This window comes from Lutra lutra, chromosome 6, assembly GCF_902655055.1.
Source record: "Lutra lutra chromosome 6, mLutLut1.2, whole genome shotgun sequence".
In the NCBI taxonomy this organism is placed as follows: domain Eukaryota; kingdom Metazoa; phylum Chordata; class Mammalia; order Carnivora; family Mustelidae; genus Lutra; species Lutra lutra.
In genome coordinates this window covers 149,155,377-149,180,714 of record NC_062283.1, presented here as the reverse complement: position 1 = coordinate 149,180,714, position 25,338 = coordinate 149,155,377, and the positions used below count along the sequence as shown (strand labels likewise).

General features: G+C 35.4%; 1 protein-coding gene across 7 annotated transcripts in view; it reads right to left on the bottom strand.

Annotated features, from left to right (window-relative positions):
* The window catches only part of QKI (QKI, KH domain containing RNA binding), a 159,242-nt gene that overhangs the window by 24,301 nt on the left and 109,603 nt on the right, over window positions 1-25,338 (bottom strand). For all 7 annotated transcript variants that reach the window (XR_007128092.1, XM_047733311.1, XM_047733309.1 and 4 more), the window contains exon 4: window positions 21,159-21,302. Coding sequence is in view for 6 of the 7 variants with exons in the window: in XM_047733311.1 (XP_047589267.1) it covers window positions 21,159-21,302 (144 nt within the window). In the remaining variant the exon portion in view is untranslated. The remainder of the gene's footprint in view (window positions 1-21,158; window positions 21,303-25,338) is intronic.

Below are 25,338 nucleotides of genomic sequence, written 5' to 3'. Positions count from 1 at the left end.
TATAAATTACTTTCCTGATTGGGGATTACCTCTTTGGAATAAACTAAGAAGAACTGCATTTATTCATTTACTCCACCACTTCATGCCAGAGGCTGCATACCCTATTAAACTGTGTCCTGAAAAGGCTTTTGCAATGTCCATGGTTACAAAGGTATGGGTATTCATTTTATGACCTTTTCAATAACTTGTTTTATTTAAAAAAAAAAAAAGAAAGAAAAGAAAAAGAAAAACTCAAACAAAATAATTGCTAACCAAAAGGGAACAATGTCACTGATTCCTTAAATGGAAGCTCAAATTGGGCTTTTTCCCAGGCATCTTCCAGGAAGAGCTGTGATTTTCCCACTTTTATTTCCCCATGAAAACGGAGTAACTGCCAAGATTGTATTAATATGCTAGAGTTCACTAAAAAGCTGTGTGCATGGTAAAACGATGATCTCTCTCTGTGCCTGGTGGCTCTCACCTGACAAGCTAGACCAGTAACCACAAAGATCACAGAGTACAAGTATTGCTTGTACTTTGACTGTTTTAATGCTTCTTACTGCTTTTATGTATTTTATATACATATGAACATATATATGTGTGTGTGTAAAAAGTACGATGTATACATAACTGTATGTATAGTTTTTAAAAGTTACTTGTACTTTCACAGTTTCTTTGTATCAGAGAATATCCAACATATATAAAATCAGCAAACTCTTTTTTTTTTAAATTGTTGAGTTACTCTTTTTTTTTTTTTTTTTAAAGATTTTATTTATTTGATAGAGAGAGATCACAAGTAGAGGGCGGGGGGAGGAAGCAGGCTCCCCGCCCAGCAGAGAGCCCGATGCGGGACTTGATCCCAGGACCCTGAGATCATGACCTGAGCCGAAGGCAGAGGCTTAACCCACTGAGCCACCCAGGCAGCCCAAAATCAGCAAACTCTTAAATATTTTGCATTCCAGTGACAGATCTTTTACTGAAAATACTTCAAATTTATAAAAATTAGTAGCTAAAATGGGGTTTGTTAACAGAAGGATACTTTAGAAACTGCTGTAATGCATTTTTTAAATTTAGGAACACTAGGGTGCCTGGGTGGCTCAGTGGGTTGAATGAAGCCTCTGCCTTCGGCTCAGGTCATGATCCCAGGGTCCTGGGATTGAGCCCCAACTTGGGCTCTCTGCTCAGCGGGGAGCCTGTTTCCCCCTCTCTCTGCCTGCCTCTCTGCCTACTTGTGATTGCTGTCAAATGTCAAATGCTGTTAAATAAATAAATAAATAAATTTAGGAACACCTTAAAAATATTAAGTTGCATGGTTGGAGGACATTTTAATTGGCTTATAACTATAATCATTACCAAATCTAACACTCACTACTTGGTTTTTAAACCACAGTAGAAACAGTCTTCTGCTTTGGCAAGTTCTAGTACTTCAGTACTGTATGATGATTAGGAGTGGTGGCATAATTCTTACCACCAGCATCAACATACAAACACAGGTATTTTTCTAACAGACAAGTTTTCATGATAAGTAATGGAATTAGAAAGCAATAAATCAGAGAACAACATATTCATTGCCTAGCCACTATTAGCTGAAATGTCACTGATGTTCCACAGGTAAGCAGCTTTTTGATGGGATGGTTGGTGCTTTAAATATTTGGCATTAAGATTTAAGAAACAATTTGCTGGTGATATAAAGAAAGGCATTACCTCTGATTCCAGAGTTAGAAGCAATTCAACTCTGGATTTATCCTATTAGAATTTGGTTTTATAGTACTGGATTTATAGCTTTTTCAAAAATTTCTGCTTACTGAAATTCCTATAGGAAAAAACAGCTTTATTAATGTGAGTTTCAAACTCCTAAATTTCCCATGAAAAACTTTATAAATCAAAAGATGTTTACAAACCATGTTTTGATTGCATATAATAAGGAACATACTTCTTCATTTGTTGCGGAACAGACTCAATATTTTAATTTCATAACAATAACAAAAAACTATACTAGTATGTTCCCAGTATATATGATACACTAATAAATATTTGTTCAATGAATACAAGCAGATGGTTAAAACAGTAGGGTGTTAAATTAAAACAGAACTTTTCTTTAAGAAGTTATGAATAACAAAGCAAAACACCACTACCTGTTAATATACAGTCATGTAAAAAATTTGACAAATACTATGTAGTATTTTTAGAGAACACATTTCCTATTTGCTAGTGTTTCACTGGCAATTTTAAATTATTCTAAATGCTGGTATACTAGGAGAAATCTTTCTTGTGGCTTCTGCCAGGCCTTTTCCCATCTTAGTTTCTACTGCTAAACAAATAAACAAGGGTGTTCTGGGAATTGCAAGGTATTTTATATTGGGGGAGGGTAAGGAAGAAATAACATGAAACAAATCTGGAAAGGTAGATATGCACCAGGTGAAGATGGGCTACAAATGCTGTGCTAACTAGTTTGCATTTTACCAGGCAAGGACAGAAAGCCATGAAAATGTGAAATAGGAAACCTGATGATACTTCAAATATATACTGAAAAGATAACTCTGGGGGTACCAGGGTGGCTCAGTTGGTTAAGTGTCTGCTTTTGGCTCAGGTCATGATCCCAGGAGCCTGAGATCGAGCTCCACATCAGGCTCTCTGCTCAGCAGGGAGCATCCTTCTCCCTTCTCCCTCTGCCTGGTGCTCCCCCTGCTTGTGCTGTCAAATAAGTAAAATCTTTAAAAAAATAAAAATAAAAAAGGTAACTGGCTGCAACTAGGAAGGAGCACCAATTGACCTAGTACAATAGCGAGCACGGAAATGAAGAGCCAGGTGCTACTAAGAGGAAGAAATCAGAACTGGATGAAATGGATGGGAAAGAGCAGGAGCAGAGGGGAAACAGTGGTGCAGTTAAGGATGTATGACTCGTAGGCAAGGGCTGTCATTCACAAAGAGAAAACAATGGAGGAAATGCTGCACGAGGAGGGCAGGGAAGGATGTGATGTTAGTTTGGGAAGGGTTATGTTTGAGATCGTATAAATCATCCAAAGGAGGTGCTGAATGAATTCGGGAGCTGCGGGGCTGAGATGAGAAGCATACTGAAGAACGATCACGATGGCAGTGGTCCCTGGAGATAGATTACGGATGAGAATGCCCAGAAAGAACAAACTGGAGCGCAAAAAGATCACTCTGGAAAGCATCTACCTCCAGTAACAGCATGACATTTCTGAAAAACAAGCATCAAGTGACTAAATAAGTAATTAATTTTGCCCTCCTCTCATTTTTATATTACTAAATCTCTTATCTCCATATGTACCAAAGTCTTGGTTTCTAGGCTGGTATATAGCAGTCTCTCAAATAGAAGTTTGTGAGTGAATTGCTTTTGACAGTCATTAAGTGAGTTTTTTAATCTCTACAAGTATGTTGTAATTCCACAGATGCTAAATTCAGTAATCAAAGTCTTTAAGAGTATACTACCATCCTTCACAAGCAAATACATAAGATAAATATGAAGAAAGCTTGATTCATGAGTCTGTTAACTTGCTCAGAGATACATTCTACAAAGAGGTTTAACAAAAATAAGTTGATGTCATATCATTTTAAAGGCATAACTTTAAAAACAACTCACTCTATTATTTTATATTTGATGCACACATTAAAAATTAATTTTTTCCCCACAAAGGTATTAAAAGAATAAAACACCCGTCTACTTCTACAAATACGCAATACAGGCTTCAGAGTAATGCCCATAAAGGAGAAGTCTTATTATTACTGTCACTTCTGAAATCAAATTTTAAAAATTTAGTTATCAAAAACACAGGAGAAAATCAAGCTATTTATGACAAGTTACCAAATTAAGTTTACCTGAAACTATATTAAAATACTCATCTGACTCTTTAAAATACCATTAAATCTCACAATGGTAATATCTGAATAATTTTACTTACATAAAATACTCAAACATTTGAAGTGTTGTCAAAAAAATTAGATATAAGGGTTTAAAAATACAAGTTAATTAAAGGGTATTTGATTTTCTTAACTTTTTTTTGCCAAGTCAACTTCAATGTGCATTAATAGAAAATGAACGGAATACAAATGCTTTACCTATATATAAGGAACATGATGCTACTTACCAACCATCAGAAGGGCATGCAAACAAATTAAAGGGATGTATGAAAATAATTGAACTAAAGAAGATACACCAAGAAATCATTCACCTATTTTTCTATTAAATAATTTTATGTCTTTAATAAAAAAATCAATATATAGTAAATTAATTTTAGAATATCTGTGTAAAATACCATACATTTAGTAAGGGAGGAAAAACAAACAAACAAACAACTAAAATGCATTATCCCAGCCAGCGTTTTTAGTTATGGGATAGAAACATTAACAGTTAAGAAGACATAGGTACTAATAAGTGTAAAATGTTACATAATAAATTCAACATGCAAATTCTGAGGGATGCATGGAATGTAAGGTTAAAATGAAAGGAACTTTTATATAAACTACAAAAATATTTACTAGAGAATAAACACATACTACCCTATTATCTTACCCCAAGAATCTGTTTTATACTTGCAACACCTTAAATTTAGAGTTACAAGCTATCTAAACTGTCAACCACATTTCTTGTGTTAGGGAAGCCATTCTTTAATGAATCCTTGTAATAACAAAAAGGATGTTTTTCGCAGACTCTATTTCCGAGGGTTTGTTCACACACACAAGACATATCTTACTATTATTGTCAAGCAGCTCCAAGTTTGGGGAAAAGGCCCCTGTTCATTTAAAGGAATGCCGACCCACTTCCAGACACATGATGGCTGGACAGACAGTAAAGAGATTTCAACACAGCTCCTCAGTGATCTATGACTGTGATCGAAGTCCTACAACCTCTACCATGTCACACTTCTTAATCAGTCCATACGGATTGCTATCCAAAGATACAGTATTTTCAATTATTCGTGAAAATTCTAGTTGGAATAGGCCCCTGTGGCTGCTCTAATGCAGAATCTGGGGTAGGGTATAGAAAGATACTGATGTGGAATCCAGTTAAATTTTGTTTAGTGTTGTCCCTCTCTGTAAGAAGCAGTTAACCACATTTCATCTTCTGCAAGCACCTCCCCCTCATGTTTCCTAAAGCAGTGCACACTGACTGATGCATCAGAGCATCTCACAGAGAGCATGCAGTGTGTTAGGCCGCTCTGATTCCAGTCTTAGATCTCTGACAAGGACTTCTCTAATGATCTCTGTAGGCTAAACTTAAATGAGATTTCTGACAGTCTTCTCTGTCGCTGGGTCAAGGTTTATTAATTTATTAAGGCTCAATGGTAATCTTAGAACTACAGGATTTTAATCAGAGTACTTTGATATGTAAATATAATTTAAGAAGACTACTATATAAACAAAAATATATTTGTCGTATCTTAAAAAAATACTCATTTTGTACTTTCTTATTTGAATTAAACAATCATTCTGCATACCTGTATCTCCTTGTAAAACATTACTGAAACCTCCACCTACATTTTCAGGGCAGTAAGATTTGCAACAACCATATTTTTTTCCTTCCTTACAAAAGTAAAGTAGCTTGAAAATGTTAACAGAGACTACCCCAAAGACCTGATTTATTGTGTGAAAATATGTTAGTCTCAAAATTTTAAATACTTAAATTTCACTAAGTTTTTTTCTGGAGGGCAGATATAAAACACTAATGCAAGAACTATTATTATTACTGATATCTTGAGGACAAGAGGTCATACAAGCCTAAGTGATGCTCACCACCATAGGCATTTGAAGGAGCATTTTCTACTAAAAAGTGATTTATACTAAGACCTAGTTCTTTTGAAAGATATGAGAGACTGAAGGTCTCTCTGAAAAGTATTTACATGCAAACTAAATAATCCAGCTTGTAAGTCTGAGTACCTTGTTTTCCAAAAAAGCTTTAAATGTTCATCTTACTTTTAAGACAAATGCAGCATGTGTAAAGATATACATTTATTACATGCACTGAGAAAAATTAAAGTTAATATCAGGTCAGTGCTTATTAAAACAAAACAATAATTTTAAGGGAGTTATTTGAAGATATATTTAACTTAGGAGGGAAAATTTATGTCTCTAGTTTTCATCTTCTTTTTCCTCCACCGATCTGGAACAAAATACCTTTCCTTAAATGTGCTTACTGTACTATATTTAGTGAATAAACAAGCCTTAATAAGTGGATCGACTGCATGAGAGCATGGATCAACTCATTCTCATTAAGAACTTAAGAAGCTATCAGCCTTCTATACAGTCCTGCCTGTATGAGAGGAAGCGAGGACTGGCTCCTTTCAAACCTGTAATTTATGAGTTTATTCAAACCTGCCAAATTGCTTTAAGTAAACGCCTTTCACATTTGAAAATTCCCATGGCAACTCATTTTAGTTTGGCAGACAAGCAGACCCAAATTCAATCCTTTTATCCTGCAGCTAAACCATTACAATAGTAATTCTGCTCTGACACTCTGAAGAGACTGCTAATTACTGTACTCTGGGTCCCTAGACAGATTTCCCATTCAGATTAAAACGGTTGTGCATGGGAGAAAACAGTAGCAACACCTTTCTTTACATGAGCATACTACAGCTCTATCACGGGCCAAGTGCATCACAGGGAGATGTCTTTTAATACCTTACCTTCAATCCCAGGAAAATGAAAAGGAGAACAAGAATACCACAGACTTGAATGAGTTACACCATGGTCACGAACTAAAAGTAATACTATCAGTTCATTAACAACCCAGTTTAAAACCCTGAACTCCAAGATAAGACTACTCCATCTCCAGAGTCACTATCTCTCTTCATTTATTTTCAGGTTATAATTAATACACAGTTAACTATGAGCCAAATGCATATAGCATTAGAAAGAAGAGAATCCTTGGGTAACATGAAAAGTAAACTTCTAAAAAATTTTGTGGTGGATCCTTTTTTCCTACCACTCTCCCAAATTTTGAGAGCATCTGTAGTTTTTTAAATTCATGACACTGAATTAAAATTACTTAATTATTTTTCCAATGTCATAATATTCCTTGAAATAACTAGAAGCAACTTTAAATTTCAAAATCCTCATCTAGAAATTCGTCAGAATCTATTAAGTATTAGATCAATTACTACTGAGCTCTACATATATAAATGGTTTCATGAAGGAATAAGCTGTAATATCCAAAAGTGATTCATGTTCGTTCTCAAATACATATAAGCAAACTTAAAGAAAAAAATAAAAGAACAAAACAGATTTGATTACCCCCACAATAAAGTTAAAAGCTGAAATGTTAAAAAGTGAAATGAATACTTTATGACTTGTTTGGGACTGGTGGCATCTTGGTATGTCAAAGTCTGTCTTAAATTATGAGACGATGTAAACTTCAGCTGCCTAGCAACACTGATTTCTCTAATACACAGGTTGGTGCTGCTCATTTACTTTGGTCTTTCCATTTAGTACTCTACACCTCCTTAAGAGAAATCTTTACCTCTGCTCCTATTAATTATAGTGAGAAAGAAAGAGGGTTATTTGGCCATATATCCCTTACCTCTACTTTCTCAGTCTTCATATCAACATAAGTCCAGCATAATATCTCCCCCCCACTTCCACTATTCTAGTGTTTTTGAGGTTCCTTAGGAGAGGATTAGATACGTATTCGTGTAAGGACTTAGCTAATGATGAGAAATAGTATTTATTATTTTACAACTAACTGGAACGAGAATTAATTGCAAGAGGGATGGTATCTGATCAGCTGAGATGATAGATGCATTCCCACAGCGAGTGACTGAGGGACTATAGTGAGGGAGTGAGTGAATGAAACAGAGTCGGGGGTGGGGGAGAAAGAAAAGAGAGGGGGAGAGAGAAAAAAAGAGGGAGGGGGTAGAGAGTGGGAGAAAGACAGAGAGAGGAAGAAAGATGGCGGGGGGGCAGGAGATAGATGGGAGAGGAGAAGGGGGATGGAAAGATAGAGAAGGAGAGATGGAGAGGAAGGAGGGGGAGAGAGAAAAAGATGAGGGGGAGAGAGAAAAAGATGAGGGGGAGAAAGAGAGGAAGAGAAGGGAGGAAGGGGAAGCAGTCTTTTATACATGATGTTACTTTTTAGTAACATTAATATATGGTTTCATAATCATCTTATCACCATAATCAAAAGCCTATAAAGTAAAATTGCGGATTAGCAATGACAGTACATTTTGTAGGTGAAGAACAGAATTTCTTTTTGTGTGGTGCCTTCTGTGACCACAAATTGTCAGAGCCAATGATGTAGTTTAGGTAACCAGTCCATACAATATATATTAAAAAAAAAAAAAAAAAAAAAGTCTTGTAATTCCATATAACTAAAATAATAATTTTTTACCTCCACGAAGTCATTCTAAGGCAAATGAGCAAAAAATAATAATAGCCCAATTTTATAAATAAGGAAATAAAAGCTCCAAGTTTAAGTGACAGTCCCTGACCATGCATGATTTGTCCAAACATACTACTGCATTTGTCACTACTTTTGACCTGGCACAAAAACACACGGATATTGTCCCTAGAGTCCTATGTCTTAAAGTTCCAGATCAAGCCTCACCTACCAATGTGAAGTCTTCTTCCCTAAGCACCCAGTCCATGGTGACACCTTCTTTTAAATTCAGTTAACATCTTCTCTAACACTGACTGCCACCTAGGTACTGATCGGTACCATCTCTCTAGAAAATGTGTTGCATGAAGTTAACTGGCATTTTTTGAGGAAAAAAACAAAGATTTCAAAATTAAAGCAAGGAAAAAAAATTAAAGCAAGGAGAAAACTGTCATCATATAAAATCCAGAATGACATCTTTAAATGATGCTAAACCCTGTTCATATAGGCTGTGTAAGCTATTCATTCATACACACATACACATATACACACATGTAACCATGTGCATATACCAAATTAGTTTGCTATTTCAGTGTTTTCAAGGACAGTATATTACTGTGCATACTTTCACAATGAATGAACATTTTTACCCATCTCGTTCAGTAGTTCACAAAAGTAGGGAAAATGGGTAAAAACAGGAGAAACCTGAACATTTTCAATCACCTTCATCTAAACATTTACAGAACATATACTCAACTACTGCAAAATAAACATGTTTTTAAGTGTATGTGGAATATTCATAACATATGCTGGACTATAAAAAGTCCTAATTAGATTCAAAAAGACTAAAGTCTTACAGAATACAATCTCTAAGAAAAAAATTAAATTAGAAATCAGTCACAGTAATAAGATAAATGGAAAAGTCCCAAATATCTGGAAACATATGAAAATAACCCGTAGGTCAAATTAGAAATTATAAAGGAAATTTAAAAATATTTTGAACTGAATGGTAATGAAAATACAACATAACATTATTTTTTGGAAGCAGCTAAAGCATTATAGAGAGAAATTTCTATCTTTTAAGACAGAAGAAAGTAGACTAGAGAAAAATCAACAAAACCAAAAGTTGGTTCTTAGAAAGTATCATTAGAATTAATAAAGCTCTCTCCAGAGGTAGGCTGATCAAGAAAGTCGTCACAAATTGCCAGAGGTAGGCTGATCAAGAAAGTCGTCACAAATTGCTAATGTCATGAATAAGAGAAAGAACAATGCCACAGATCCTAGAGATCTTAAAAGGTAAAAAGGGAACTTCATGGCAAAAACTTAGATGACAAAGATAAACTCCTTGAAAAATATAAAAACAAGAAAGAAAAAACCTGATGAGTTTCATATTTATGAATAAAAGTGTATTTGTAATTAAAAGCCTTCCCACAAAATGAAGAAAAATAAAAGCCACAGAGTAGAATAATTGACCAAGAATTTAATCTCAAATTATATAAAAAATTGTTAGAAGGGCGGGGGGGGGGAGGGGAGGACAAGTCAATAAAAAGACAGAAGGTTTAAACAGATACTTCACCAGAGAAGATACATGAATTGTCAAGAAGAACATGGAAAGATGCTTGAGATCATTTGTCTCTAGAGAAATAAAAATGAAAATTACAACAGGTGAAAGGATAAACTGGCTTATCTACTCAATGAAATACTAATTATCAATAAAAAGGTAGAGATCACTGATATATGCAACAGTACAGAGGAACTTCCAAAGACTTTCACACCATGCTACATGAAAAAAGGCAGGCATAAAAGTTTTTTCATTTATATGAAATATAATAAATGCGACACTGGGTCCAATAAAGTTGAACTCATACAACCGAAGAGTAGAATAGTGGCTGCAAAGAGCTGGAGGGGGTGGGAGAAATGGGGAGATGTTCATCAAAGGGTACAAACCCTCAGCAGTAAGTTCTACAGAACTTATGTACAGCATGGTGACCGCCATTAACTTTACTATTTACTTATAATTTGCTGAGAGGAGATCTTAAGTGTTCTTACCACACACACAAAAATAAATATGAGGTGAGGGATGTGTTATAATTACTGTGATAACCATTTCACTATGTAGATGTATACTGAATCATCATGCACACTTTAAAAAAATCACACTGTACAACCTAAATATATGTAATTTTTATTGTTCAATCATAAGTCAATAAAGTTGGGGAAAATAAAGTTTTGAGATCATTAAAAGGGGGTGGGGGGAGCTAACCCCAGTGGATGCCTGGAGGCAGCAACAGGAAGTAGTAAATTGATGCAAAGGGGTGAAGGCAATCGTGACTGTGGTATACAGTTGTCAAAACTCTTAACTGTATACTTCAAATGAATGTGTTTTAATTTATGTGTAATAAGGAATGGGAAAAAAAAAACCCTTAAGTTCCTTTCCTTCGAGTCTTCAAAATGATTATTCTTCAGCACTGAAAAACAGCTCAACTGTATTTAAATCGGACCCATGAGCTACCATATTATTTTTTAAACATGTATCTCTAGAACACTAGATGTGAATGCACTCCCAGAAAAAAAAAAAAAAAATGATGGTCCATTAAATTTGGAAATGGTTCCTACCAGTGCTTCACAATACTTATTAGCATATTAAAGGCTTCCTTTACCTAGAATCCCTATGAAAAGTGTCTCATGGAATACAGTTAGGGAAATGGCACTGCCCTGCATATTAAGGATCTTGCCTTAAGTAATTTTCTGTATCCTAGTGCCGTAGAACACGGTCAACCTGGAAGAAGTATTTGTTAATCTGAAAAGAATACTAGGACAGCTGCACTTGGGCAGCCAACTATTACCTCAAACTTATGAGGTACAAAACTGAGCTCCTGATAATCTCTTCAAAGTCTGTTCCTACGCAGTCTTCTTTATCAAGGTAATACCAATACATCCTTCCAGTTCTTCTGTCTACAATCCTCGCTTTCTAACATCCCATAGATAATCCATTAGCAAAACTGCAAGCTTCACTTTAAAAATATGCTCAGAAACAGACCATGCTTCACTTCTATAGCTATCTTGGCCCAACTCATCACTACCTCTCATGTGGATTAATTCAACAGTCCATGAATTGGCAAACTTTTTCTGTATGAGACAGACAATAAATGCCTTTTCTGAGTATGTGATCTCTACGTAGTTACTCAACTTACTACTGAAGTGCAAAGGCAGCCACAGACAATATACTATGAGTAAGCATGGCTGTATTTCAACAAAACTTTATTTTTTTAATTGTGATATGCTAGTCACCATACATCATTAGTTTTTGATGTGGTGTTCCAAGATTCACTGTTTAACACCCAGTGCTCCACACAATACATGACCTCCTTAATACCCACCACAAGGCTAACCCATCCCTCCACCCTCTCTCCCCTCTAAAACCCTCAGTTTGTTTCTCAGAGTCCATAGTCTTTCATCATTTCTCTCCCCTCCAATTTCTCCCCCTTGACTTTTCCTTCCTTTTCCTAGTGTCCTCCATGTTATTCCTTATGTTCCACAAGTAAGTGAAACCATATAACTGACTTTCTCTACTTGACTTATGTCACTCAGCATAATCTTCTCCAGTCCCATCCATATTGATGCAGAAGTTGGGTATTCATCCTTTCTGATGGCTGAGTAATATTCCATTGTATATACGGACCACATCTTCTTTATCTATTTATCTGCTGAAGGGCATCTCAGCTCTTTCCACAGTTTGGCTATTGGGGAATTGCTGCTATTAACACTGGGGTATATATGGCCCTTCTTTTCACTACATCTGTATCTTTGGGGTAAATACCCAGTCGTGCAATTGCTGGGTCATAGGGTAGCTCTATTCTAAATTTTTTGAGGAAACTCCACACTGTTTTCCAAAGTCGCTGCACCAACTTGCATTCCCAACAGTCAAAGAAACTTTTAAATGGATAATAAAAATTGAATTTCATACAATTTTCACATTTCATGAAGTATTCTCCTTCTGGTTTTCCCCCAGCTGTTAAAAAATACAAACACCATTCTTAGCTCATGCATTATTCAAATGCAGGTGGGAGGATGGATTTGGCCCATGGGGCAAAATTTGCAGGCTCCTATGAGAGCTTCCTTTCTTCTACTCTTTTACTCTTTCCTTTGTTTTAAACAGAGCAGGTCAAGTAATCTTGAAAGATACTAATCAGATATTGTCATTTCCTCTCTCTTCAAAGCCTTCCAATGGTTTTACCCATCCTAGACTAAAAGCTTGAATCCTTAAAATAGTAGACAATAACTAATCTATGACCTATGCGCATGTCCTAATATGTACATGAGCATATCAAAACCAAATTAATTATGAACAGGTTTACTGTTTTATAAAAGGCAAAAATGAACAGAAAATTTATAACATATTACAATATCACTATAGTAATTATAAAGGAAAATGAAACATCTGATGATAGAATTGGTAAATGAGTAATTTAACACACAAGCTTTCTCTAAGAATCAAATATATGTTAAAGTGATTTGAAAATATATAAAGTAAGAAGTCATTATTTCATAGTTCACAGAATCCTATATACTTATATATGCATATTAGGTAAATCCTAAGACTATAAGAAGAAATTCAGCCAAGAAATTTAATAGCCCAGTTTACTTTGAAGGGATCATAGAAAAAGTGTGAGATAAATGTGTGTAAGAGTAAGCATTAAAACGTCACCTGAAGAAAGCTTCCTAATTATAATAAAGAAGTTCAACATATATGTTTAAAAGCCTAAGGTTTACATATGTAAGAACTAAATAATCTACTTAAAATATAATTTAACTACAAAATAATAATTCATCATAAAGGCTATATTAAATTAGTAACTATCATACAATTTCAGTTGAAGATCCAAAAATTTGTAGAAAAGCAAGTAATAGTGCCACTTTGCAGTAAGTTCTACCACCAAACAAAAACATTCAACAACCTGTCTTAAATAAATATTAAGCAAAAATTAGTAAATTAACCATATGTAAAATTCCATATCAAGAACACTAGTTTTTTCTCTACTCAGTTAACTTATATAATAAAGCAGTTATATAAAACCAAAAATCACAAATCCCTAAATAATCCCATAACACTAATTTCCTTATAGGGTATACTTAAAATAAGAAGGTATCACTGTATTAAAACATGTCACAACACACAGTTTCTTCCTATAAAACCTTTCCTTAACATTCTACCTGCACATTTAGCAAAATTCTACTAGTCAGTTTGAGGATCTCCTCATAATCTGTAGAAAAAGTGATTTATTTTTTCTTTGCTCCTGGTCATTTCCTTCAACTCCATCCTTGTACTTCAAAATTCTTTCTCCCATTTACAAAATAACTTAGAAAGAAGAGAATAATATATGTGGAAATTAAACTTTATAGTCACATGGAGCTTTCCAAAATCCTAAAATTATTTCATTAACATTTTTCTTCTTTGACTTTACGTGTTTTCACAACTACCTGTTTACAAATGAGTCACTCGCACCACACAACAGAGTTACATACCAAAGAGCAGCTCACTCGAAGCTAATACAGAGCTTGAATTTTATTCAAATTGAAAGGGCAAGTCATGTCTTTAATATGATTTACGGATGTTTTAAAAATCACTCTTACTAACTTATGAGAGAATTAAATGGAGTAAAACTAACAGTGGGGAGAAAGATTACTTCAACTGGGTGGCAGGAATACATGTGCTCAAGAAATACTCTGAAGGCAGATTTATATTTATATTTATTTATATATATTTTTATATTTATATACATAGATATATATTTTATACAAAAAATATATTTATATTATAGTCAGCAAAATTAGGACACTGTTCTATAATCTTTTAATCAGTGAGTATAGTTTAAATTTTCACAAAATGTCACATTGTAATTCTAACAGCATACTGAAGACCTCAAAAATCTGAAGGAGTATAGTTCAGGCTTATGAAAGTGAGGATTCAAACAACAGAACAGACTAAAAATAAAAAGATGTATTTAGTAGGTATTTGGTGGTAACAGACTTACTCTTGTCAGATAAAAACTTTATATATAACGAGAGAAATTATTCTTCCCTAATTATGCATGGTATGATTTGTGATTTAAGAAACAAAAGAGATTTAAACAAACTAACCATTAAAATCAAAGAAACATCTAAAATAAAAATGGTATTTTTCCAAAGTAAACAAGTTCCCTAGGTAAAATGCTATCAGATTCTACTAATGAACTAAGTATGAGTCATCTCAACTCTTTTTTTTTTTTTTAAGATTTTATTTATTTATTTCACAGAGATCACAAGTAGGCAGAGAGGCAGGCAGAGAGAGAGGGGGGAAGCAGGCTCCCTGCTGAGCAGAGAGCCCGATGTGGGGCTCGATCCCAGGACCCTGAGATCATGACCTGAGCCGAAGGCAGAGGCTTTAACCCACTGAGCCACCCAGGCGCCCCTCATCTCAACTCTTTGCCTTTGCAATGAAATAAGAATTTTAAACTATTTCCTGAAAAAAAAAAAAAATATTACCAAGTACTCTAATGACGCTAAGATTTCTCTGAGTCCATGTGCTTTTTAAAAAATTGAGGGGGATGGTGAGGACCTACTTCATAAGGTTGTTTTGAAATCCAATTTGAATTTAAAGGGTTTGAACCCTTTAGTAAACCCTGGTTTACTAAACAATTAGTTATGTGTTTAGTTACTAAACATGTAGTGTTATGTGAATTAATGGGGACACATTAAAATCACCCAAATCTTTGGAAAATTAGAACCCTGTCACACTGAGTATAGGTACAGTCTTTATCCAGACTTATTAAATCTTAGAAATCAGCAGATGCGGGATACAAAATCAATTATTCATTACATTTAATTATGAAAGTTCAGATAAAGCAAAAAGTCTCTCCTCTCCATTTCCTTCCTCCCCTGGGTCCCTCAAGCCAGGGACAGATCTTTTGCTATATGACATTAAACAAAATGGGCAAAAAAAACCCCATTAAAATACATGCAACTCTTAGTACATCTATTTCTTCCCAAGAATCAACTTAGTCTACACGGTTAGGTAAGAAACATTTATACTGAAATAACACAAAGACAATTCCATACTTTAGCTATAGATTTATTGTGAATGAAAATGTAATCAGAATCATATTCTCCATAGAAACAATAGGAAACTAGGGACTACGTGTACCTGTTCAAGATATGAACGTAAAGGTAAAAATACATACATTTTGTTAGAAAAATATCTGTAATATCACACAGCCACTTAATATAAAAACTTTAAAAACCAAACATTTATAAGAACCATGAGAATTATTCTATTCACATTTTTTAAACTACTAGGAGAGCAAAGATTTAGGACTTTGGTCAATACCCAGGTTTCAGACTGTGCATTTTCATGTAAACTGGCAGGAAAGTAAATTGGTAAATATTTTCTGGAAGGCAATTTATGAATTATGTATTAAAATTTAAAATGCCTGGGTGATTCAGTTAGGCATCTGCTTTTGGTTCAAGTTGTCATCTCAGGGTCCTGGGATCGAGCCCTGCATCAGGCTCTCTGTTCAGCGGGGAGTCTGCGTCTCCCTCTCCCTCTGCCCTGCCACCCCCACATAGTACCCTCTCTCTCAAATAAAAAAATCTTTAAAAAAAAATTAAAATGCACTTACCCTTTAACCTAATAATTCTACTTCAAGAGATTTATCCTACAAGTATATATGCACAAGTTAATTACCCTGCTTACCAAATTTATGCAGCATCTTCTCATTGAAGAGAAGGAAATGGTCTACTGCTGGACATTCAGCTATTGTATGTTTAGGGAGGTGCCCTCAAAAGACCCAAGGAGCCATCGTGGAGTGGGAAGCTGATATAGCATGGAGAAAAAGATCACAGATAGTGAAGCAATAAAAAAACTGCAAGGCCAACGGTACTGAAAGAATCATTTACGTAAATGATAGAATCTTAGGGCAAAAAATTTCAGCTCCTTTTCCTCTTGTCCCACAGTTTCTTGAACCCAAGCCTATTAGGCTTTTAAACCCAACATTCAAGGGGCACCTGGGTGGCTCAGTCATTAAGCGTCTGCCTTCGGCTGGGATCAAGCCCGCATCAGGCTCCCTGCTTGGCAGGAAGCCTGCATCTCCCTCTCCCACTCTTCCTGCTTATGTTCCCTCCCTCTCTCACTGTGTCTCTCTCTGTCAAATAAATAAAATCTTTTAAAAAAAAAAAGATATAAACCCAACATTCAAGGAAAAAAAAAAATCAATCGGTGAGATCACCAATGACCACTACTTGCCAAATCCAATGATTAACTCCCAATTCTTATCTTAAATGAACAACCTTCAGCAACAAACTCCTTCACCTGGCTTCCAGGACTCCATGTTCCTGGTTTTCCTTCAACCTCAACAGCTCCTCTCCCCTGTCTCCTTTACTAGATCCTCCCTCTTTTCCTAATCTCTTTGGTGAAGTACCAGGAGCTGAGTCCCCAGACTTATTCTTCACCTTTATCCAATTCTATCCATCTAGCCTCCTGGCTCTAAAAGCTTTTGGTATGATGACAACCTCAAAACTGACATGTTCTAGTCCCATCTTCTCAATCTGACTGTTTAATCAAACGCCCATTTAACATTCGGGATCTCAATGTTTACATTTCCAAACCCAATTTCTTGACTTCCCTCTCAAACCTGCTCCCCTAACAGTACAAACAGGAAACAAATCCAATTGCTCAGGGTAAAAACCTTGAAGTCTTCACATATACACAACACCCAACCTGTTGAAATTCCTGCTAGCTTTACCTTGAAAATAAACCTCCAATCTACTACCACTCAACCCCTTCAATACTAGTCCATGGCGCTTTTACCTCATTTATGAAATACCAATGCTTGTGCCGTGGCATCTCTACTTTCTCCATCACCCTCAAAGTGTGTTCTCTATTCAGAACGATCCTTTAAAATACAAATTAGACTATGTTATTCCTCTCCTAAACTCCTCCAAATAGCTTCTCATGTCAGACTAAAATCTAATATTCTTATCATGGCCTACAGGCCTCTGTAACCGGCCATCTCCCCCATTTCCTCCTATCCTCCCACCTGTTCCCTAAGCTCCTCACTGGACCCCCTATGACACACCTCAAAAATATCTCTGGGTTATCACACTTTTGTTCTCTTCGCTTGGAAACCCCTTGGATATCCAAATGATTGCACTGTATTTCAATGAGGTTGTTTTCCCAAATGTCACCTCTAAGAGGCATTCTCTAATTGTCTCATACAAAATAGTACTTCCTTAATCCACAGCTCTTGATTTCTTGCTTTATTTTCCTTCACATTTTAGCACAACCTAATACAGTTTAAATTTATCTTTGCTTACTGTCTGTAATCCAAGCTGCCCCATCCCCCCCAACCAGAAGGTAAGCTTCAAGATGATAGATACTTTGCTAGTCCGCTTTATTTACTCTGTATCTTCAAGAGCTGACACAGTAAACGCACTCAATGAACAATTACTCAATGAATTCAAAGGTCCAGAAGTTAGAAAACTAAAGTTTCAAGAAATCAAATAGATACAGAATGATTCAATCTATGGGTATAGTGTGGCATGTGTATGTATGTGTGTGTACTTTATGTTTGCGGGGAGAGTGAAAAATGACGCCTGAAAGATAACCTATGGCAAATCATGAAGTAATTGTAAAGCCATGTTAAAGAATTCTCCATTCTCCTCTTGGAGTGAGAAGGAACCAACAAGAGGCTTTTTTAAGCACGGAGAGGTTATGAATAGACTGCAATGTTTGTGAGGTCCCAAACTGCAAGCGTGGATTCTGGCTGTGGGGTTTTGGGTAACTCTAGCTTGAAGTACAGGTAAAGAAAATGAGGGCAAAAGGACATGGGCACATTTGAGGGATACAGGAAGTAAACCTGACTGAACCTGGTGTTTTTCTGGACACCTGATAACAGCTAGAGACTCCAAATCATATGCAGAACATTGAAGAAACAGGAAAGGCAAAAAAGTTCCTGTTAACGGACATGTTAAGTAAGCATTGAGAGTGAATGGTCAACAGAATTTTGAGTATCACTATTCTCAAGATAAATTCTGAGACATGAAAACCACAGAAATGCTGAAAAGAATTTTTATGTAATATAAGAATAAAATAAATAAGATCTATTGGCAGCTCACTGGAGGGACAAGCAGGTGAGACAAAATGTAAATGCTGATTAAGAAATGTACTGTCTTTTATGCAGTGATTCTGACAGCCCTTTGAACCAACTGAGCTGGGGCAATAATTCTTTTCTGCAATTCTGAACCTAATAAGAGGACATCTTAAATAATACATTTCAAAACAAATGCTAGTCTCCACTTCCCTTTATGACTTTTACATGAACAGGAAAAAATAAATCAGAATTAACCAATTTATATGCGAATTTATACATGAATTCTTTTCAGAAGATCAAGATGAGTCCACATTTTCAATCCAAAAATATTGTTCTGAAAATACTTAAGCAACAATAAACTAAAGGGTTTTGTAAGGAGCTTCAGCATGAATTTTTTTTATAAGGGTCAAACCAGTTTACTTAAAAAGAATAATGAATTCAGAAGGAACTTGTATTTTCTCCAATTCTGAATTAATGGATTCATTTTATATTCAGCACTTGGAAAGAGCAGTGTGTAAACATATACAATCACGAAACAGTAATATTTAGACAGCATCCAAAAGCTCCAGCGAGCTTTAGTGAGACCGTCATGTGGTGGACATTATGCTAAGTGTTCTCCATGTACTACCTAACTTCACAATGACCACATGAGAGTTCAGTGATGTTCCAGTCTTAGGGATGAGAAAAGGGAGACAGAAAGAGCCACAAAGACGGGATTCAAATCCACAAGTCAGCTCTCAAATATGATGTATTCTGTCTCCCAACAACTTAAAAGTAAAAACCCAAATCACTTGATAGTTCAGGACTGTGAAGCTTCTGTTTTGATTAAACCTCTGCTTTTAGTCTAAAATTTGTAATTCTAAGAAAGTTTTATTCCTTCAGAGGTGGTAATAACAATCCTACAAGTACTTCCATAGGAGAGAGATTTAGCATCACAAGTGCTCTTTTCCTTTAAAATATAAATTGTATGAATTTTTTAAAAAGCTTCTGCCATTTTTTATCGACTACTACTTATTCTATTGTCTATTCAAAGACAACTTTAAAACCAAAATGGTCCTTTAGAAGTCATTTACTACAATTCTCATTCTGTAAACAAGGAAACAGAAATATACTAACTTTCTGAAAGACATATAGCTAGTTACTAACACAGCTTCTAAAATGATGCTCTTTCCCAGGTTAGTAACTTTTAGAACTAAAGTAGTTCACAGAATGGTTGGAATAAAATAATAGGTCAGGAAGAGTTTTAATTATCAGACAACTGATCTATTTGCTGTATTAGGTGACCTTAAGTACTTAGTATTAGTGAGCTGAGCACATTCAGTGATATAGAGGAATAAAAGTAATATTAAGTAACTTTCTGATCACAGAACTAATAGACCATTATACTTAGAAAAATGCCCTTTTCCATACAGCTTTTCAAAACTGCACAATCATTAAGGAAAAGGAGGAAGACTGTATGATTTAATAGTATACAACTAAGTATTTTAGTTCAAAATTTAACCTGTTTATAAGACTTATTGAACAAAATTTAAATGAAATGTTTTTCTTCCAAGTAGTTCATTTTATCCAATAAATGGAAAATGTTTATAGCTTGTAAATTTATTTACAGAACAGATTATCTAGGGAATAAAGAACAACCGACACCATACTCATTTATGTAAATGTCAGTAAATTTTTGTTTGATAGAATACTAGAAGTATTCCTCGTTTTTTCAACAGCAAATTAGGGTCCACACTTGTATCATTTTTACCAAAACACATATATACACACACAAACAGACACACACACATTTTAAATGCCTTTGAAAATAGTAACTTATTTTTCATTTTCCATTGAAAAAGATAATACTCTGGAAGTGAGTGGATTCATCGTGTCTAAACGAGGAGTTACTAAAGGGTTGTGTAATAATGAAAAGATCAAAAGGAGGGGGCTGGGGAGGGAGGGAGAGAGGATGAGAACAAAGGCGTTTGGGTCATTTCTTTATGAGAAGTCACCCTCCAAAATTACTTTCAGTGTTTTATCTAAGATCCCTAAATATGAACTTTAATACTTTTTGGTATCTTAGAAAAAAACATTAAATGAGTTGAAGTGTGAAAAGTGCTCCGAATAGTATCTAATGCTTCAGCAAAAGTTAGCTCTCATTTCTCTAAAAGAAAACTTTATTGTAAATTTTATCATATCATGGGAAAATTTCACTATGGATCATGAATCTTTCTATCGGAGACAATGACATGCCAGGCAGGTACTTGGAACCCACAGGCAACTCAAACAATGTGCTCCTACTAACACAGGCCCTCCAACATAAATATTAGTTGTTCAGACTTTTCTGTATACTCGTTACCTGCTTACAGTGAGAAATTACTTCCCCCTCAAAAAAAAAAGCTTTCATCACCTTGATAATGGACCTTTCTTACCCTTTAACAGAGTGATGCAATAAAAAGACTACCTCTGAAAAGCAGGACGCTAACTGAGTTTGCTCCCCTCTCAACATTTCCTTCCCCAAAGTCAACAGGCTTTCCCATTTTAGGATTTGAGCAAAGTCTTTGTTTGCCCACTATAGTGTAGTAAATGAGTTTTAAATTATTTTTATGTTTTGTGGTTAAAGGAAATTTCTAAAAAATAAATAACCTATTCTTTATTAATATAAACGTTACAGTAATTTAAAAAAATTATATGGAAAAAGGGGTTGGGCCCCAAATCAAGATTTGGAAATTATTACTTACTGCAGGTACCAGTAATTTCTTCACTTCCTCAACGGCTCTCTTCAGTTTGATCTCTGCTCTGTTTTGAGCATCTTCCACAGTGATCAGTACATGTAAATCTTCATTGAGATGCTCCCAATTAGGCTTGCCTCTGTTCTGCTCCTCCTAAAAAATTTACAAAACACATTACTGATTTTTCTTCTCCAAGAGAGTTTATCTTTCATAATACTAACCTGTTGCCTATTATTTAGGCTACGTTTGATCATTCTGCTATGATGACATTATAAACCTTTTTAATTATTTTCCTCGTAAAAAGGCTGGGTTTAAGACTATGGGGTCAAATGACTGTGAATTCAACAAATATTTATTGAACACCTGCATGTGCCAAGCATGGAACTTGATGCTAAACTAAAGATACAATAGTAATATAATAAGCAAGGCTGTCAGATCCCCTACAGTGTTCATATGTACTAAGAAACTTATGGAGTCATCCTTGGGTGATCATGAAAAGCATATTATTTCTTCCATATTTTACTTATGGGGTAAACAGGTCATGAACGCTAACTTAAGTCAGCTGTCAAGGTCACATAGCTAAGAACATGTCGATTTAGGAGCTGAACCAACATTTTCATTCTCAAATTCAGTGATCTTTCCATTTCTGTACAACTACTTTTAATAACACTGGCTGAATCCAAGATTAGGACAATTATTTTGCACATAGACATTATTGTGTAAGAGAAATTCTGCTTAACTATATCAAGTAGTAATTATGGAAACATTTCATTATAATCATTACAAGAAATATATGTTCCCAACAGACCTTGCATTAAAAACAGTGAACTATAAGGTCACTTATTTTTATCAACTCAAAAATGCTAGTGTAACAGAAACATCAATGTTTCATTTCCTTGATGTCTTCACATCACTTAGTGAGGGATACCCCAGTTTGGAAACACAGTCAAGCTACCAGGAGGTTTTGAAGTAGGGTTGGCTACATTTTCCTTTCACCTAAGATATGATAATTTCAGAATTACTTCTTGTTTTTCGTTTTAGAGATAATATATAAACACACTTATAAGTAATATATAATTCGTAACTAATTTTTAAAAATAAAAAATAAGAATATAAATTTATAAATAAGTAAAAAAAAAAAAGTATGTATAAAAGTACCTGGCTCAGTGCAAGATACCATACATAAGTAACAGATAATAAGTCTGGCTGTACTTTCCTCTTAAATGTCACTATTTACTAAATTGTGAGATTCTGGGATGGAGTAACTGGGTGATGGGCATTAAGGAGGGCATGCGGATATAATGAGCACTGGGTATTATATGCAACTGATGAATCCCTGAACTCTACCTCTGAAACTAATACTATACTGTATATTAATTAACTGGATTTAAATAAAATAAATTTTAAAAACATAAAATGTGAGATTCCAATCAAAGGAGATTAAAAACTGGCATAGAACTTACATGTTTGCAGAGCTCATGCTAGGGAAAATATATGGACCTTAGCCAATAAGGATGGAAATATAGTTTATGGTCAAGTATTATGTTTCTGCTGTTATTCTCTGTTAATATCATCCTAATGTTTGCTAATCTGAATGGTGCCCAAGAAAAATAGAGATCCTATTAATAAATGATGTGAATAAAAATTAAATTATCAATAAAATTTATTTTTCACTTTAAGTTGTTTTGATATAAGTACTAATGAGGTTGTTTGGAAGTAACTATTTAATAAAAATCCTATTAAGTGTTTCCTTTTGTTTAGGGGACAGACACCATGAAAAATAAGAAACTAGGGCATCAATGCGTTAAAATTTGAGAACCTTAGGGTTCTCTGTATGCCAAAGAACATAAAATGTATATACACATACCTCTACTGTGGCAAGAAAATCAATTTTTAAATACAGATTTTAATTTTTATGTTCAAAATGTTAATTTTCTTTTCCACCAGAATTTGTATTTTTTTTTATTTTGGTAGACAGAGCTAATAAAAGGACTTATATTTTTTGATGAACGTAAAAAAATATGCCTATATTCATGAATAAGGGACTTCTGCTTCCAGCCAAGATAAAAATAACATGAACAAGACTTACTCTCCTGCCTGAAACAACCAAAAAAAAAAAAAAAAAAAAAAAAAAGCGGGGGGGGGGGGGGGGGGGCAAACATTAGAAATGCCAGTTCTCAAGCCTCTGAATATCAGGTAATAAAGACAGTGAGGCTGAGAGATGGCAAATCAATGAAGTCAACCCCAGGATCACCTCAGCTCTCTAGCTGGAGAGTCTCCAGGCTGCAGCCCAGGGAACGGTGCCAGGCTGCCTCTCTGCGTTAGCCTGACTAACCTAAAGATCCAGGAAGACCAACTCGCTGGGGTTCAGAGAAGAGGACTAGAAAGAGCTCTACTGAAAGAATTCTAGAGATCTGCACAAGGTCCACTCAAACACTCCTGAACACTAGTCAGTGCACGTGTGGGAGAGAAGATACCAGAGGCTGGAGAAAGAATGAGCCACAGGACTCAAGGCCAAAGCACTGGGTCCTCACAGACAGCCAGACTCAAAGACTTCACGATTCACAGACACTGGGTAAAACGAACAGAAGGTCTTGCCTCAGTCATGCGAAGTAATTAAACCTGGTCTGACCATGTTCTGGTACTGCCTAAATAAATCTTAAAAGCAAGACCTAAAAGGACGAAAAGTGTTTCTAACTGTCCCAGAACAAAGGCCGAGAACACTTAAAAGAATAGTAAACATCCACCCAAAAAAGTAAAAGTCACACTATTTGGCATCTAATCAGAAATTGACAGGCATGCAAAGAAGCAGGAAAATGTAACATAAATAAGAAGAAAAACCAATCAATCAAACTAACCTAGAATTGTAATTAGTAGACAAAGACACTAAAAGTGTGTATGTGTGCACGCATGTGTGCGTATACGCACATGTGAGACATGGGTACAGATACTAATATAGATATTAATACAATGATAACTGAGGAACTTAATAATTCAAAAAATTTAGAAAGATGTAAAAATAAAAACTAAAACCATAAATGACTTACCACAGAACCCTTTATACATGGAAAGACAAAAGGCCAAAGGATTTGAAAAGGAAGAGGTATTATTTGCATCACAGGAACAGAGAATAAAGTTAAAGTATAATTTGACATTGTGCTTTACTGAATTTATTGAATAAACTTTTAAGTTTGAAAACATCTTGGTAAATGTATACTCTTAATTCAGTAACTGAAGTGCCAGTTAAAAACTGAAAATAAAAGAAGTTATACCTATCCTAATGTTTGCTTCAAAATGAAGGGTTTTGCTTAGTTTTAAAACACTTAAAAGAACAAAAACTTGTAGACAAAGATAAAGATGATGAAATTATTGTAATCATGTACTTTCACTCCCTCCTAAAATTCTAGAATACTGTAGAGCTTAAAATGTACAAAACTCGTAAGGAAGAAGAAAATGGGAAAGAATACAATTTAGAAACCACAAAGCGTATGGGCTAAGGATTCAGGGATTTAGCTAATCCCAAGTGAAAAGGAACCAATTTCTGCTGTGGACTCCCCCAACCCCATGCCACCCCATCCCATCCCCCAGGGAAAAAGCTTGAGGCAATGGCAGCAACATTAGTAGGGGTAAAGGTGGGTCTAAGACCAGAAGAAGACTTGCACTAAGGAGCAGCTGATAATCTCCACATCTCCTCTCCCCAGAGAGCTGGCATTCCATAATTCCCAGCAAAAGACAAGAAATATATTCCTATAGAGTTTCACTTTATAGACTTTTTTTTTTTTAAGATTTTAACTTATTTATTTGAAAGAGAGAGAGAGAGACAGAGCATGAGCATGGAGTAGGAGACAGAGGGTAGAGGAAAGCAGACTCCCTACTAAGCAGGGAACCTGATGCAGGGCTCAATCCCAGGACCCTGGGATCCTGACCTGAGCTGAAGGCAGACGCTTAATGGACTGAGCCACCTAGCACCCCCAGAACAGGGTTTTCAGGGGCAGTTCATGCGATCACTTATATACCGAGGACTGAGGTGTTCTGTCCAGCTTTCTCCCCCACTCTGCATCTAGAGTGAGGGCAGTCAGCCCACAGACGAGGGGAGGGATACTGGAAGACCTTTCTCTGGGAGTCTGACCAGCCCAACAAACAAACAAAAAATAACCCCAAGAAAGCAAATGCTGACCAGAGAGAAGAA